General features: G+C 37.1%; 1 protein-coding gene across 3 annotated transcripts in view; it reads left to right on the forward strand.

Moving 5' to 3' along the window:
- The first annotated feature begins 1,599 nt into the window (after window positions 1-1,599).
- The window catches only part of LOC121316138 (exportin-1), a 32,030-nt gene continuing 15,294 nt past the window's right edge, over window positions 1,600-18,335 (forward strand). Inside the window, exons 1-5 of one of the 3 annotated variants that reach the window (XM_041250954.1) lie at window positions 1,600-1,724; window positions 1,952-2,080; window positions 5,168-5,299; window positions 5,989-6,090; window positions 17,144-17,216. In XM_041250954.1, coding sequence (XP_041106888.1) covers window positions 5,174-5,299; window positions 5,989-6,090; window positions 17,144-17,216 — 301 coding nt within the window. In that variant the 5' untranslated portion in view covers window positions 1,600-1,724; window positions 1,952-2,080; window positions 5,168-5,173. Of the gene's footprint in view, window positions 2,081-3,390; window positions 4,610-5,167; window positions 5,300-5,988; window positions 6,091-17,143; window positions 17,217-18,335 lie in introns of those variants that run through there. The other 2 variants (XM_041250953.1, XM_041250955.1) reach the window with 2 other exon arrangements.

The raw sequence follows: 18,335 nt of genomic DNA on the forward strand, positions 1-18,335 counted from the left end.
TTTTATTTATTGCCTTTTTTTCTGTTTCAGATTATAATACATGTGTGAGCAATACTGGGACCGTGATCATGTTAATATGAAAGCAAACTTCCCTGGTTTATGTGGGAGATCAAAAAGTATGCATTATAAAATACGTAGGCACCGCCAAAAAAAACCACAATTCTAATCCACTGCAAAAAAGCCCTTTCTTTGTGTTCCAATACTCAACACTGCTAGAGAAGTGCGCGCACCGAGTCCGTTACTACAAGCCCCTCCCCTCGCAGTGGAAAATTACCAGGTTCCAAACTGCTGAAGGAACAGAGGTAACTTCCAAAATTAAACACTGGGTAGAGTTTCGTATTGCCTCCCCCTTTTCGCGTCCCTCGTTAGATTAACGAAATGAACCCCCTCAACCCAGCCTGCCAAAATCATTTAATTGGGGTAGCCTTATCTAGTAAAATGCACCCCATAAGCTTTCAAGACGGTTGGAAGTGTTTACGTCCCAAAATTGTGTTCAACCCTGTATTTGACCATTCAGATTGACCGCCATTGTTGTTTTACAAGTAACAATCGCTGACCTGAATCTGTTTTGACATTCAGCAGTAGCCCAAGGTCTCGGAGTTGAAGTTGACGACAGCGTGACATGAGTGTACTGCAGCTGATGCACTTTTGTTACTTGTTGTAAAGTGAAACAAGGTCATCTTAATTACTAAGCCTATACTTGATACACGCGTAGAATACAGCCCACGATGGTGTTTAAGTCTACTGCACTTTACTTGTGTCCTTGTTTTTTTTGTGTTTGTTTTTTTTTTTTCACATTTAAAACGTGTGTGTGTGTGTGTGTGTGTGTGAGCAGCGCTGACAGCATGGTCATGTTAAAATGAAAGCGAACTTCCCTTGTTTATGTGTGATGTCCAAAGAACTACACATTACAAAACATGCAAGCACCGCCAGAAATATTTTATTTCCTAATCAAACGCGAAAATGCTCTTTCTATTGTGCTCATAATCAACTCGTGGAGGTGCGCGCATCATGCCCCGTTATAAACCCCGCCCCTGGCAGTGGAAAATTACCAGGTTGCAAGCTACTTAGGAGCAAAGATAACTTCCAAAATGAATCTGTAGGTTAAGTTTCGCATTGCATTTCCCATACCTTTGCGTCCCGCAGCATAAATATTGACTAAATCAACCGCAGAAGTACGTTTTTTGAGAGATACATAGAGAAAAACAGTGACTTGTATTTATTATAATTCGCATCGTGGCTAGAAACAAATTTGCAAACGCCAATCATGCTTGTTGAGCCAATCAGTGTCGGACTGGAGCAGCTAGTTGTAATGAAACGTACACACGACCAGATCGAGATCGACAGTTGATTTAGTCCAATCACAATTTAGATGGAATTAATTTCTCCTCCTGTACTCCAGCCTTCTTTTTTGAACACTGGGCGGAGAAACTACTGTGGGCGCTTGCAAGAATTGAAAAGGATTGACAGCCGAGGTACCCCATAGAAAAGCACCCCAGCTGTCAGTAACTGCACCTAAGCCAATCAAATCTCGGAATGGGCGTGACGTTGGTCCAAACTTTTCCGCGGCGCCATCGGCTGAAAACTAAACCGAGATGGAATCTCCCAGTCTGAACCGGTTTCAACCGGTTACGAGTTTGTTGCTTGAGCGAAGAAGAAGCGCAGGCTTACAGTCACTTAAACCGCCCCGCTGCATTAAATATTCCAGAAAGAGAAATAAAAAAGTAAATCAAGGATTATTTTGTTTCATAAAATGAGCCGGAATAACATGTTACATAGCGTGCCGTAATTATTGCAAGAAAACACAGTCGTGCTTCTTACTGGCAATACTCATTCTGGGAAATACAGTACAGAAATACTAACACGGTATTGAATCTTTTCAAAATTATCTGGCTAGAAAGCCACATTGATTTCATTTTAAAACTGATCTGGCTTTTTTTTTTTTTACCAGATATTTGTGGTTTGTGTACCACCCATTGAAACCAGTAAGTTCACGTTGCAGACTTAAAAACTATTTTACTGTTTTGTCATCCACTGGTGGAAATAAAACCAACAGGAGAGGCAGTTGTTTAAAACATAGGTAAGTGAACAATGCATAAATACTGCTTTTCAGGAACTGCAGAGGAGTCTCTGTGTGTGTATTATTAAAACTCATAGTGGGTTGTGTGTAATAATGTGAAAGGGAAGGCCTTATGAGAAAATTGAATGAAGTGGATCCACCAGTCAGAACGCCCGTGTGGGGACGCAGTGGAGATGACGCTTTACTACAAGTGTGGTTGCGAGTATTAAATCTCAACAAAATCTAAACCCATCAAAAGACAGTACAACTAACGTATTTTTTGTGATTGTGGGTTAAAAATATGTAGAAGTTTCTGGAAATGTTTTCGACAGCATTGCAATGTCCATATGTATCACGTGTTCCCTGTTCTAGAGGGAGGGGTTGGTATTAATCCGTGAAAAAAAAAAAAAAAAAGATGTAAACAGAATTATCAATGAATCTTAATATTTTGTGTATTTTTTTCTGATGCCGGCGGTATTTGTGGCGAGTATAATGTGTATGGTATGTGTGATTTATTTTAAGGCATCTTATCTGACAAAACGTGTATTGCATTACTGATAAAGGCCATAATTCTCTCCCCTAATCGTACATAAGTAAGTTATTGTGCTTGAGGATATTTAGAATTGGTGTTATTGTATCAAGCATGATTTTACGTGTTTCACAGGGTAACTGGAGTTTTTTAGATGCATGGCATTGACAAAAAAATACATTTGGTGAAACCACCAGCACACACGTGTAGTTTTTGTTTTCTATATATATATTTCTGTTGTCGATTAGATATTATAAAAAAAGTAACTGCTACCTTGTGCTTGGTTGTTGCTTTGTTTATTCAACTGAACAGCAGAATGTACTGCTGTTTAAGTACCGTTTTGTAATAATAAAAAAGGGCGGGTGAGTGTGTGGCAACAGGTTTCTCCCAACTGAGACCAGTTTCGTTTGTTAACACTAGAACATGATGTGTCCTGAAAATGATACCACAACTGGAACTGACACTACTTAATACGGCATAACAACACTGCATTAAAGCTTACATTTTTATTTTCAAAATATACCGGTGACACCTGCAGCTTCAGCTGTTCACATCACCCTCTTTAGCAATCCTAAACAATACATTTCAATTCAGCTGACATCCTTACGGTGGCCCTGAAGTGCATAATACAAATCGAAAAATACAAAAACACAAATACAAATCAGAAAATGCAAATACGATCAAAACACACAAATAAAATACAAATGCAGAAAACACAACAGAAGTTGTACATCACGATGAAGGCCACACCCCCAGGTCTCCACCTGTTTCTGGGGAAGTTGGAGTTGTTAGAAAGCGCAGGTTGAGTCTTTTGTAACTTTGTTGGCCGTGGTATATTTATGTCGGTTATAATTGGTATCGCAACGGTAAGTAGCATGTTTACCATAAATGGGTTTATGTACAGTAATAGCGGTGATAACTGTTTTTGTTAGACAACATTTTATTTTTATTTTTAAGTTTGTTTTTGTGGCTCAAAATGCTGACTTCAATGCCTGTGAATTTCTAGTTGTTTTCAAAAGGAATAAAAAATGTTTTACACGATGACGTTGGGGTTATTGCAATTTCAACACCCGAAGATCAAAGTTTACTTTTGGGTCACAGCATATTGATGGTTTAAATGCAAGTGCACTTCCTAGTTGTTTTTTTATGTCCTCAAACTGGGCAAATACTATGTGCTGTTAGATGTACAGTTCTGTGGAGTTCATAACTTGTGCGGCCATCATTGTTGAATGTTAAGTAATAGCAAAGGTGTATATCAGGGGTAAGCTAGAAATTCACAGGCATCGAAGCCAAACTTTTCAGAGTTACAAAAAACAAATCAAACTTATTTTTTTCAAACCAAAACAGTATTTTTTAACCGCAGCTACTGTGGACAAACTAGTTTATGGTAAACATGATACTTACCGTTGCAATACTACTGACAGATATATCACCTCCAACCAACTTCTAACACTAGTAGTATACAACTCTTTCAAATAAACTTATGATTTTGAATGTGAGTTTAAGAAAGGTGTTCTCTTATTAAAGCCACTACATTTGAAGTTTAGTGCCTTTGCTGTGGAGAGTCTTTAATATGTTGCCTTGTTTTTATTACATTTTTTGGTGGTGGCGAAATTAAGATTCTCACAGCAAAATTGAAAGGCTCTGCACACTGAAAGGCTGTCTGTCTGCCACTGAACTGGTTGATGTATCCCTGTCCCGCAGTCATGATCTGACACATTTTGAAACCTGAAGAAACATTTTTTTGTCTCTAGATGTTGTAGCACCTGTAACACCGGTTTTGCCAGCACCTATGACTACAACTAAACTCTGTGTGCTATATTACAAGCGCCCCTTTTCTCCACTGTGCACATTTCTTTTGTCAAAAAAAGTGAGGGGGGGGGGGGGGGGTATGGCTTACCATTGCGATACCAGTTGTGACTCTGATAGAAATATACCACAAGCCAACTAAGTTACTAAAGATTCAATTTGCGCTTTTGAAACAGCTTCAACTTCTCCAGAAACAGGTGGACTGTGCTGAGGTATCTTGTGGAGTTGTCTCCTTCGTGATTTATTTCTGTTGTGTTGTGCGCTTTTTGTATTTGTGTGTTCTGCTTTTAGTTTTTTGCTTTCAAATTTGTATTTGTTTTTCAGTTTGCATTTTTTTCTTTTGGGTTTTTCGATTTGTGTTTTGCACTTCAGGGCCACTGTACATCCTTCATTTTCTTAGGTCTATTTTTAGTGAGTTTAACATTAAAGTGCAGACCTTACTTCACATTTGAAATGTCAGTACTGTGCATTTGATATTCAGAACAGTCTCTAGGTGGGAGTTTGTATTCAGCAGTGAGAAATGCTTTTGATTAATTTATTTGACTGTTGTATCCTAGTAGCATTATTTACTTGGGGTTTGCCCGCAAATCACTGGACTGTTTTTGTCAAGAGATGACAATAGATATTGAATATTAAAAGTTGAGAAGTTTTGTTATGTGCTGCAATGTTTCATGTCCTGAAAGACCTGTGGACTAACAGCTGTCTGGAATTGTATGCCCTAATCACTGTTTAATTCACATGACATTGATCACTGGATTTGTTTCTTACAGTAATCTATGCCAGCAATTATGACAATGTTAGCAGACCATGCAGCTCGTCAGCTGCTGGACTTCAGCCAGAAACTGGATATCAACCTACTAGACAGTGTGGTGAACTGTTTGTACCATGGTGAAGGTCCACAGGTAAAATTTATATTGAAATATATGAATGTTTGTGTTGGGTTTGTAACTGGTATTAAAATCTTTACAATAAAAACAATTACATGTTATTTTAATATGCTGATGGCTGTTTTAATATTGCGCAACATGAGAACTTGTTTTCAAAATAGTTTGCTTGATTTTGAGCCACTGCTTGTTTTTAGAAGGGTAAAACAAGTTGAATCAAAGCAAATAAAATCTCTTTTGAAAATAGTGGTCTTTTACATCAGTCCGTATTATGGCTTTAATGGAAATAATTAATACAGGTGCCATTTTAATGGAGCAAATGTACTATTAATAACATGCCCATCTAGTGTTCTGCAAAAAACTGTTATGGGGAGGGGAGGCAGGGTGACTGTTTCAGCTAATGTTATAAGTTACTAATCAAATTAACTTTGATTACTCCAATTCACTTAGTAAACAGTCTGTCAGTCAATCTTAATAGTTGTAACCACCTGCTACATTTTTTTTTAGGTTGAAGGAGCAGTTTAGTCTCCATGTCTGTCCAATACTTTACCTAATTTTTTTTCAAGACTGCCTCAGTGCCTACCAAAGGTACCTAGCGCCAATTGCCAAGCTAAGTAGAAATCAATAATTGTGTTTTAGCTGAGGTGAAAGTCTAGTGCATTATTCCACAGCACTCTGCAGTATTAAGCTTTGTTTTTGTTTTATAGCAAAGAATGGCGCAGGAGGTGTTGACTCATTTGAAAGAACATCCAGATGCTTGGACGAGAGTCGACACCATTTTGGAGTTTTCCCAGAATATGAACACCAAAGTAAGAAATCTGGTTGGGAATAATTCTTTATAGAATTTCATACTTCGAGGAAGTCATAAAGTAACCTTAATATGCTTTAATACTGGTCCTATAAAAACTAAATAGTTTTACCCTGGTTTGAAAGTGGGTGTCTGCTTGTTATCTGGACCATGTGTTATATTTTCATATTTGTGTCCATCAGCAATAGAGCTTTGTATCAGCCTGGGTTCAGATCTTTTTTCTCAAGCCTGCTTTTTTTTTTTTTTTTTTTTTTTTTATAAAATAACTTTAAAGTCAACACAAACTCTTTATAATCTTGCTTAGCAATTGTTGGATCCAGTTAATAGTCAGTGACCTTGCATTTCAAGTGTTGGTTAATAAAATTCTGGATTTCAAATTTACATGTACATTATGGGACTGAATGGGGTACCCTGAAATACATATAACAAAACCTTGTTACTGGATATATTTCTATAGTTCACAGTACATTGCAAAAGTAATCTTCCAGTATTGTTACAAATGATTATAAATCTGGAGTTGCATAAAAAAATAAGTCTTAACTTGCATAAAGTTTTGAAAACTATAAATAAGTTTAAACAAAACCATTTTGAGAATACATAGGCTACCATGCTGCTGTCGCTTGTCTCTGTTTTTTTTTTTTAAAGGTGAAAAAATATGTAGTTGTCATCTGTGTCGCTGACTGTATCCTTCAAAACTGAGATCAAAATAGTTAAATACTGTATTGCATTTAGTGAGGAACAAGACGATCGCATGTTTTGTTACTGTAGCTTATTGTCATTCTAATAAAACCATAATAATTATCTTTAGTGTTTTTTGCAATTCTTTTATATCTTGTTTTTTTTGTTTGTTTAAGCTGTGAGAATCCACCTGTGTACAAAGCTGTATTTGGTTTTTATTGGTTATTTGTGAGCAATGATGAATATTCTCATTACGTAAAATAAGAGAGCAGGGAACAGCACTACCCTGGGGTAATGAAAGGTGTGTGTGTATGTGTGTGTGTGTGTATATATATATATATATATATATATATATATATATATATACACACACACACACATACACTACCAGTCAAAAGTTTTAGAACACCTCCATTTTTCCAGTTTTTATTGAAATTTACGCAGTTTAATGTCTCAATGTACTCTGAAATTAAACATAGAACAAATAAACAATTGGAAATCAAAAAAAGAAGTCATGGAATAGTTTTGTTTAACAAAAATTTAATCAAAATTTGACTCAAAGTAGCCACCTTTTGCAGATATAACAATCGAACACACTCATGGCATTCTTTCTACAATGGAAGTCAAATATTGTTCGGAAAGTTCTTCCCAACACTTGCAGAAGTTCCCACAAATGTGTTGCACTTGTAGGTTGCTTTTCTTTCACCCTTCTGTCCAGTTCTTCCCAAACCAGCTCGATGGGGTTTAAGTCTGGAGACTGTGCTGGCCATTCCATGATTTGAAACCTACCGTCTTGTTCTTTTCTTCTAAGGTAGTTCTGACATAGCCTGGAGGTATGTTTTGGGTCATTATTTTGCTGTAGGATGAACCTCTGACCAACTAGGCGTATACCAGAGGGTATTGCATGGCACTGCAAAATACTGTGGTTGCCGTTTTGGTTCAGGGTGCCACTCACTCTGTGCAAGTCGCCGACTCTGGATCCAGCAAAAGAGCCCCAGACCATCATGCTTCCTCCTCCATGTTTGACAGTTGGTGTCACACACCGAGGAACCATCCTTTCACCTACTCAACGGCGTATAAAAACCCTGCGTGATGAACTGAAGATTTTAAATTTTGATTCATCGGTCCATAAGACCTTCTTCCAGTCTTCAGTAGTCCACTGGCAGTGCTTCAAGGCCCAGGCAAGCCTCTTTTTCTTATTTTGCCATCTGAGCAATGGCTTTCTTACTGCCACTCAATCTGTCAAACCTGCAGCTGGAAGTCTTCTCTTCAGTTGAAACTAAGACTTGCTTACTTCGACCAGTGTTAAGCTGTGCTTGAAGCTGTTGTCCTGTGAGCCGCCTATCACGCAAGCTGTTGACTCTCAGAAACTTGTCTTCTGATTCTGTTGTGGCTTTGGGTCTGCCAGACCTCTTCCTGTCAGAGTTTCCTCCAGTTTCCAAGTGCCTTTTGATGGTGTAGGAAACTGTACTCGCTGACACCTTGGCTTTCTTTGCAATTTCTCTAAAGGAAAGACCTACACTTAAGGGTTATAATGGTCTGTTTGTCTTCTTTAATTGCCTTTTTCTTGCCATTATGATAGCAATATACTGCTTCCTGCAGTACAATACTGTCCAAATAATGCTTAAGAGGGTGTAGTAACACAGTCTGTTCCAACACTGCTTTTATACAGACGAGAGGGTTTGTAAGTAATCAACAAGTTGTGACACTTGTAGGAATTATTAGCATCAACTTTCAAGGCTTAATTTACTTCCATTGCTGCAGAACAGCTGTAAGTTGTTAACCCATTACTTGTTCCCTGAAAAAGGCCTTTTTGTATAACTCTGAAATGTACATTATTTTTCAGTTTTTGGTAACCTAAACTTTTTTTTAACCTCTGGCAGTTTACCGCTTACCTTTGTACCATTTCAGGTTATTCACTGGACTTGAACTGCTTAAATTTCAATAAAAACAGGAAAAGTGGGGGTGTTCTAAGACTTATGACCGGTAGTGTGTGTGTGTGTGTGTGTGTGTATATATATATATATATATATATATATATATATATATATATATATATATATATATATATAGATATATATATATATATATATATAGTATATATATATTATAATATACCCTAGGGACGTTGCCGAAAAAACATATTATATATATATATTATACAATATATAAATGATATACATATATATAACCGTAACGAAGTGTTTATAAGTTTAGTTTACGTTCATAAACCTATGTTTATTAGACTACAAGTTACATAATAACTGTATACTGTTTATGGTTCAACGTGAATTGCGTGACAGTTTTGCGCACAGTTATAAAAATAAATAAATAAATAAATAAATGAGCTCAGTGAGATTAATATATACAAAAACAACAGGATCAACACAGCAGCTCTTGAGCCTCTTTTTAAAAGTTTGACAGCAAAAAGTAAACAAACCAGATTATGGTCGTGCACTGGGACAAAAATGCGTTGTGCCGTACAAGCCAGAATCTCATGGGATAACTTATTTGGTAGTATGTTGCTACCCAAAACTCTCAATTTGCTACTATTTTTTATTTTATTTTTATGCAGTAGAATTTTTCTGATACCTTATGCTGCAGTATGTGACCAACCCAGAGTGAACACGTACGTAATTACCGGTATTTGTTTGTTTGTTTTTTGGAAAAGCACGTACATTATTGGTATCTTTCATAAAGCGGGAAACCATTGCTAATAGTAGGGCCGGTGAACACAGCGTGTGTGACTTTGGCTCCTATGGAAGTGCGCATCACGAATACAAATACCTACAGTACAGAACAATGTGGATACAGTTTAAAGGTATGAAGTTTATTTTATAGACCAAAAGTGAAATTAAATTACTGTTAAATGTTACAAGTTTATAAGATAACAGGCTATTAGATTACAAGATATTCGGTTTATTCAGTGTCTAAAATGTTAATTTAATCTGTCATGGAGATTATTTTGTTATAATGTTAACCCTGGTTTCACCCACGCTAAAAAATGAACACATAATAGGTCAGTTATTACTTTATCAAAATTCTGACTGAAAAAAATGAGAAAATAGCTAGCTGTAACATTACCGTGATCCAAGTAATGCCTTCCTTGTTTTCAGTAGTACAATAGACAAAGTATAATCGTGAGGTGCATTAATTTTATCTGTGTGTGTTCTTTCTATAATAGATTATCACTACCTTGCATACTTCTGTTCAACTAGTGAAACTTGTGCTTTAACACAATGTTATATGTATATACACACATGGCTAACTAATGTCACACTTTAATAAACAAACCTAGCATATTTTTTTTAAACTTATTTAAACCTTGGTTGATACCCCTTATTCTGTTATTACTTAGTTATTTTCTTCAAAATTGTACAGCATTTAAAAATGCAGTGAAAATGCAAAGTTAGTCAAACACATTGCGTGAATTTTTTAAATGTAGCGGTACCATGCTGGAATTAGCTTTTATTTTCAAAACAGCTTGGTTGTTGGAACAAAATTTATAAAATCATACAATGCATGATATTTTTCCACACTTTGTTTATTTTTTACATCTGTCTTTTTATAGGTGTATATTTGTTAGTTAGTGAAATCTCAGTTATCAACTGGAGAAATAAGAGGATAATTTTGTACCACTTAATTTGCACCGATGAAACAAAGTAGTTGGCCATACTGATGGTATATCAAATTCTTAGATGACAGATATGGTTGCATTCTTGATTTCCATTACATGAGAGTAGATGTTGAACATGCTCATTTGAACTCTGCTCTCGCCAAGATAAGCACCAACTAAGACGTAGCTTTGCAGTAAACTAGTGTGATCCATCTGCATCTCCATCCATTTGCGTTGTTTTCCATCTGATGTAGATATCCTTCTGTCTGGTGTTGATTGCTGAAGTGTAATGCTGGCTCCAGGGATCAGCTCATTTTGCCTCCCCAGCGCATCAGCACGCACGATGGCTGTGATGCTGGCTCCGGGGATCAACCCAGTGTGGTCTCCCCAGCGTATCAGCATGACAACCGTCTGGATTGAGCTAAGTAGGGTACATCTCTGGGTCTTCAAGTGGGCACCTTCTATCCTCTGTTTCGTTGACTAGCCCACGACATCTCAAGAGGGCTCAACAGTGATTCTGGTGTCCCAGCATCACCCCCCTCCATCCCCCACTCAGCTCAGCCCAGCTTACTTACCTGTACATCAGCGTTGCTTTCTTTCTATTGTGTTTGAGATCCCCGTCCAGAATCTTTGTCTCAACCACTGCTCCTTTCTGCTGCTTCAGATAAGTAGTTCACTGTGCAACGCAACTCTTGGCCACTAAACCCGATGTCTATGAGAAACCGGGTTGTAGAGTGAGCCACAAATCCTTGACAACCCACCTCCACTGGGTAAACTCGGACTCTCCATCCTCGCAGTTCCGCTTCAGCAGCTAGTTGAGCATACCAAAGTTTCTTCCTGTCATACACCTCATCCACAGCATCTTCCCATGGCACTGTAAACTCTACCAGATGAACAAGGCGTGCTGATCCAGACCACAAGACACTGTCTGGTCGAAGGTTAGTGGTGGTAATCTCAGGTGGAATAATAAGCCGTTGACCAACAAACGCCAGCATCTTCCAGTCTCTAGCAGCTTCCAGTTGTCCTGGACGAGGCTTGATTTTAACACCTTTTCTTGGTGGTTGTATTGTCTTTTGTGTGTAATGCTTTGATGGAACTGGTGGCAACTTACTGGTCAGGTTGCACTTGTCCTCCAATGCTAAGGCCAAACATCGCAGCACCTGGCCATGGCGTCAAGTAAACTGTCCTTGGCTAAGACCCAGCTTGCATCCTGTCAAAATGTGCCTTAATGTTGCAGGTAATGAACACGAAGGACATGAGGGATCCTCACCCACCCCGAGGTTTAGGTTCTGTGGTGATGGGAGAACATCATATGCTGATCTGATGAGGAAACTGATCCTGCTCTGTTCTATTGTCCATAGGTCTTGCCAGCTGATCTTGCGTTGTTCAACACTCTCCCATCTCATCCATTCTCCCTGCTTGGCCTGGGAAATGGCCTTTACACACCTGATCCTCTCCTCCTGCTTTTGCACCTCATTGACTACCAGCTTCCTCCGTTGAGCCGGGGTTGCCTTGTGCCATGTAGGAGGAGCTGAACTGAGACCAAAACCTCCTTTTCCATGCTGAACTTGTCCCAAAATATCTCCCGATTCGAGGGGCAGCCTTAGCATCTTCCAAAGCTTTCTTTGCCATCCATTTTCTTCCAGTTTAACACAGGTGTTGCCTCCCTTACGCATTTGTCACGTTAATCTACTAATGTCATTTCCAGTCGGACTTTGGTGCACTTAAAACTCCTCGGTTAGAGCAGAGATTGGTAGCTGCAGTATTCCTTTACCATAAAGTCCCAATCTGCTGAGGCAACTCCCAACCATTTCCTGACGTATGAACTGATTAAAGCTTCCAGCTTCTCAACTGTTGTCAAGGAAACCTCGTACACAGTCAGTGGCCACAGCAGTCTTGGCAGTAGACCAAACTGAAAGCACCAGAGTTTGTTTGCCTGGTAAAGAGCTGCTGTCTATGCTCTTCAACCCTTTGACTGGTTGTTGTCTAACTTCTCCCACACAAACTTTGTCCTTTAGATCCCCATCGTACCATCTCCCTAGACTTTTCACTGGCTTCTTGGACACTGTTGGTATTGCCTCACCATTAATGTAGCACCTTTTATCTACTACTTTTACCTTTAATTATAGAGATGCTCCTTGATTTAGTGGGCTTGAATTGCATTTCTGCCCATTCAATGTTATTGGTTAATTTGCCCAATAACCCATTAGTGCAGGCTATTGTTGTCATGTCATCCATGTATGCTCGAATTGGTGGTAGTCGCATTCCAGAAGCCAAGTGCTCTCGTCCCACTACCCGTTTTGATGCCCTTATAATTGCTTACATTGCCATGGTAAAAGCCAGTGGAAAAATGTTACATTCTGCCATTATTCCAACTTCTAGGCATTGCCATGTAGTGCTGAATTCTGAAGTTGAAAAACTAAATTGTAAATCTCCAAAGTAGGCGTTCCACTAAATTTTCATCGGTACGCTGAAATAATCAAATGCTGCCCGAAGAAGTTCATGTGGCACTGAACCATATGCATTAGCCAAAACCAGGAATGTCACATGGAGCTCCTTCCTCTCCTTTTTTGCTGATTGAATTTGTTGCCAGATTACGCTGATGTGTTCTAAGCATCCTGGGAAACCTTGAATGCCCACTTTTTGTACTGAAGTGTCAGTGAAGCAGTTCTTTAATAGGTAGGTTGAAAATCTCTGAGCAGTAATGCTGAAGAAAATCTTGCCTTCTACAGTTAATAGGGAAATAGGACAAAACTGACCAATTGCTTGTAGAATCCTTTTCTTTTGGTAAGGACTCCACCTGCTCGGCGCCATGCTCTTGGTACAACCTGTTTTTCCGATGCCACTTTCATCAATTTCCACAGGATTCGAAGAACTCCTGAAGCACTCTTGTATATTCTGTATAGAACTCCATTAGGCCCTGGACATGATGATGCCTTTGCTTTTTTTACAGCTTGCTCTAGTTCTTTCCTCTTAGGTGCTCAGTCTTCCATTTGGTATTTGGGTGGATTGATAGGTGGAGTATCTGAAGGAATTGACATAGGCTCCTGCCTTTTTGAATCTGTATATGTTTCCTCCAAATATCTCTCCAGCTCAAACTTAGATGATTTTAGTGTGCCATTTTTCTCGCTGTTGAATGTCTTCTTTATAGATTTGAATGGATCTTTATAAAAGTTAGTTCTCGCACGCTCTTTTCTTTTTGTAGCGTTTCCGTAGGCACTCAGCTCTGCACAATGTTGCAAGCTTGTCTTTTATGACCCTTTGTAACAGATTGAGTCCCTCCTTCTGACTTTGTTCTACTTTTTTCCATTGCTTCCTCAACTGCCTCCTTTCTCTAACTAAGCGTTCAATCTCTTGCTGCCGTCTAGACTGTCCAGGAATAGTTTGTACTTTTTCTTTCCTTTTTTCTATCCCAAACCTCTCACTTCCATATGCGTAGATGATGTCCCCAAATTTATCCAGCTTCTTTTCAACTGTTCCATTTAACCTTTCCAAAGTGAAACAGAGATCCATGTTTACTGTGTCCCACGCAGTTTTCTCACAAGCTCTTGTCCATTTAACTCCAGGCTTGTGCCCGTTGAGGTTCTTTTCTCTCTTACGCTGGTTCGTCTGATCGGTTTCGCAAGGATCATTAGGTTCATCACTAGTTGTATCCACGCAAGTCCTCCTCACGTCTATGACAGAGGTGCTGATATCCTACGAACTGTGGTTTGCTTCCTGTCGCTGGATTTCATTCGACTGACTTGACTGACTTTGTAAGAAGTACTGATCAATGCGAGGCCCTTGTCCCTTCTCCCTCAAGCATTTCATTCTCCCTTGATGAATCTTCAAACCCCTGACCATTGTCACCTTGCTCCAGCCGCAGACACAAACCTGGAGTTCCATGTCTCCTTGTAGAACTTGGGATAAAACAAAATGCAACTGGAAAAGGAATTGCGTTAGTTCCATTACTTCGTCGAGCACAAGGTGGTTTCAATAAATACTTTGATTCAAATATAGGCCTACTATGTGATAGTTTGGGTTATTCAGTCTATTTAAAACAGTAGGTAGATTATTGTTTAAATTATTTTTATATATAACTTTTTGAATAAGACCATTTTGCTACCTACTTTCCAGGCAGGTAGCAAATCCTCACTACTGCCTTAAAGTGAACTTCTAGCCCTGATATTATATATTTTTTGTTATAACTCAGTTATGTGGAATGTAATAAATGAGAAGCAAAACGGTGAGTTTTGTTCGCCTTCATTTTACAATGCCATTCTAACGTTTTGATTTATTTGAAGTGCTAGTTAAATTTCAGTTTGTTTGTTCAGCTACAAAAAGGCACAAGTAAACCTTGTGTTATTAGTTTATGAAAATGTGTCTATGGCCACGGTTTACTGTGAAGCAATGGGGGGGGGGGAATGCGGTGTCTTATGTAATATTTGGGGAATAAAGAAAACAGCATTTAACTTGATCTGTTTGGTATCCTATGTTTTGCAGTTAATTCAGTGAGGTAAAGTAAGGCCTGCACAACTTATTCTTTACTCCTGGGATGTTTAACGTGTTACATATTGTAAGGGCTTGTTGTAAAATAAAGGCTATGCTCCCTATGAGCAAATAACCGAACATGAAAGTCCTTTGTTCGTCCCAGCACTAATTATATATATATATATATATATATATATATATATATTTATATATATATATATATATATATATATATATATATATATATATATATATATATATATATATATATATATATATAAGTTTTAATATATATATAATACACACACATACAACTTAAGTGTGTGTGTGTACTTAGATAATATATCTGATATTACATATATTATCTAGTGTGATATTAGATGATGGTATTAAAGACTCTGTTAGTAAACTAAGGTAAGTTATATATATATTATATATATAATAATATTATATAGATATTATATATATATATAATATTATATTATAATATTATATATATATCATATATATATAATAATATATAAAAATCAATCAATACAGCATACACACATGTATGTGTGCATTAAAAAAATATTTAGGTGAAACGGCTATAAAGAATTCCTATACATTTGTTTAGACTTTCTCAAAGTAGTGGCAAATGGCAGTGTTTGCTTTTTTGCTTACTTGTAAATGTTGCACTTTCTACTGACAGACATTACTAATGTTTGAGTTGATTTGTCAACAGTATTTTAAAACACACATTTGTATCTTGTGAAAATTGAGGTGGTTAGAGGAACAGAAAGAAAACAAAAGGTAAACATTTCTTAAATTATCTAAATTATTTTTTATAGTGCATCAATTTAGCACTGACATTGGGCTTTTAATGAAATTCTTTTTTTTTTTTTTTTTATTAAATCTGTTTACTATTTGATATTAATATTAATGTTCCATTATGTTGATTGCTTGTAATAGGAAGAAACGGGGTGTCTTCCTGTGCAACTGACACAGCTAGGCTTTGACGGCAGGCCTCCACAAGGTCTACCCTTTTGATTCCCTTTAACTGAATTCTGTTCATCAATTGTATTGTTTCATGGGCGGTGGGAGGGGGTAGGTTTGGGTAGCCTTCATAACACCTAGAATGCTGCAGGCATTTCTTCCATAGGGATCAATTTTATATTTCTGTTTCATTTTTGTATTTGCATTGTTTTCTTTTACAAAATAAAAATAATTTTGCCTTATCAGCATTACCAACTGTAATATTTTAATTTAAGGTTTTATTTTTCTAAATAGAGCTAAAGGTGCAGTAGTAAAGATTTACTCCTAACGTTTCTTTTAGAAGTTAATTTCAGCAGAATTCTCCTTATACACACTAATCTTGAACATAATTTGAAGTTATATTGATAAAATGTACCTTTTTAAATGCCACTCCTTGACCGTTGTCAGTAGGTTTTGAAATGTTTCTGCTTTGCAAACTGAACTTCAGCTATAACTTTTTTTTAGTAGTTTTTTTTTTCTTCTGTTAAATCAATTGATCCCTAAGGTTGAAATTCCAGTTATCCTAATTTCAATTTTAAAAACTAACAATTTAAAAAATGTATGTTAAATTTTAATTGATAGAAATATAAAAAAAAAAGGGGGAGGGAGGGGGACGGACCTGAACTCATAAGTAAACCTGTGGGTTGTCTTGCTGTTCCTTAAGAGGAGCACCAGCTCAAGGTGAAAACCAGTTTTATTTACTTAGTTAAGGGGTCTACAGCCCCTTCTGTACATTCACCTGACCAGGTTGTCAGGAAGACTAGTAACTGGATCCTTCAGTACTGTCTGGTTTGCTAAGTTTCAAAGTCTGGTTGCTTGCCAGAAATTAACTTGTGGTATTTTTTATTTTTTTGTTTTTTTAAAGTTAATTGTACTGTTTCTCTGGCTTCCAGACTTGATAGGTATGTAGCCAATCTGGCTATTGGATTTGTTTGTTTTTTTGTTGTTTGTTTTTGTTTTGTTTTTTTTCTCTTCCTGAGTTTCACCTTCTGGTGTGAACCCGGATAAACAGCAGGACTTCTTCATGGTTTGATGTAAAAGTAGGTGCTTGTAGGAAAATCATGAAATCTGCATGATATTTGTTGTAAAAAGGGTAATTTATTATTATTTTGTAGAAATGTAACTTTCATTTTTGCACATGTAAAAATCCATGTGGTCTTTCAGGCAAACCATAATTTAAAAGCAAGTATGTGTTTTTACAAGTACAATGCTTGTGTTTAATGAGTTTGGATTTATAATCCCCTAACTTTTTTTTTATATTTTTGTTATATTCTAGTACTATGCACTGCAAATCTTGGAAACGGTTATAAAAACGAGATGGAAGATTCTTCCCAGAAATCAGTGTGAAGGTAATAAAATTAATTTGGGGGGCTCTTATGACGTATTATTTAAGGTTACATTAGTGACAGTCTGCTATGAAACCCCAGATTTTTGTTATACACTTGAGTGATTGTTTCTCGTGGATGAACTGGTATTTAACCTATCAACATCAAAAGATCCCAGAGACTATTTCTTATTATGTTCAGTAAAACCCATTTGTGGTGCAGATCACAAAGTTTAATTTGCAATAGAGGTACAGCAGACACTTATTTCAATCTGTGGTGTTTGATTTGATAATTTCTCCTTAACTTCCGAACAGTTTTCAGGGTCTTCAAATCTTAGACCCCAAAAATGTAACCACCCATACTTCCTTTTTAAGAGGAAGTTTGAGTAAATACCTGACTTAGTTTATTTAAGCCAATGCCATCTGACTCAATTCAATAATCACCCAACCTTGAAACAAACATATGAAACCATATGTTTGTTATTACTGTTTAATTACCAAATTTAGAAAAAAAGAGAAACAGGAAATGGGTGCTATTTGTACACTAGGGTCAGTATAACTGACATAATAAAATGCACATCATTTTTTACAATTTCTCTTGTAACTACATGTCATGTAGCAGAATTCTGTATTCAAATTCAATGCTCTGGCTTTAAGGGTAGTGATATAGCATGTGTAGAGCCAGATGTCATTTTCAGCTTTTTTTTCAATATTTGTGCTGCTTGTTAAAAATTTGTTATTGAAACAGTGCACCAGAGAGAACAACGCCAAGAGGAGCAACTTGTCTTGGACTGTTTTAACAATTCACAGCAAAAATGTATTGTTTTTCCTCAAAATACCCTGTTTTGAGAAATATTAATTATGTTTCATGAGCTGGAAATACAGGTTGATTCAACCAATTAATTCCCGGGGCAAATATGTGTGTGTGTGTGTGTGTGTGTGTGTGGGTGTTAGATTCTAAAAGAGAACGTAAAACAACAAATTATCTTTTTGCTATTCTCATTTTTGAACATCAGCGCTAGTCAACTTTAGCAAGCAGTAGTCCATCATCTGTTAAAAGTTTAATGGGACTTAACTCTGTCCTTGTTTGATTATTTACTTTTTTTTTTTTTTGATTATGTACGTTTGTTTAAGGTGTTTCTAC

This window comes from Polyodon spathula, chromosome 5, assembly GCF_017654505.1.
Source record: "Polyodon spathula isolate WHYD16114869_AA chromosome 5, ASM1765450v1, whole genome shotgun sequence".
Lineage (NCBI taxonomy): Eukaryota > Metazoa > Chordata > Actinopteri > Acipenseriformes > Polyodontidae > Polyodon > Polyodon spathula.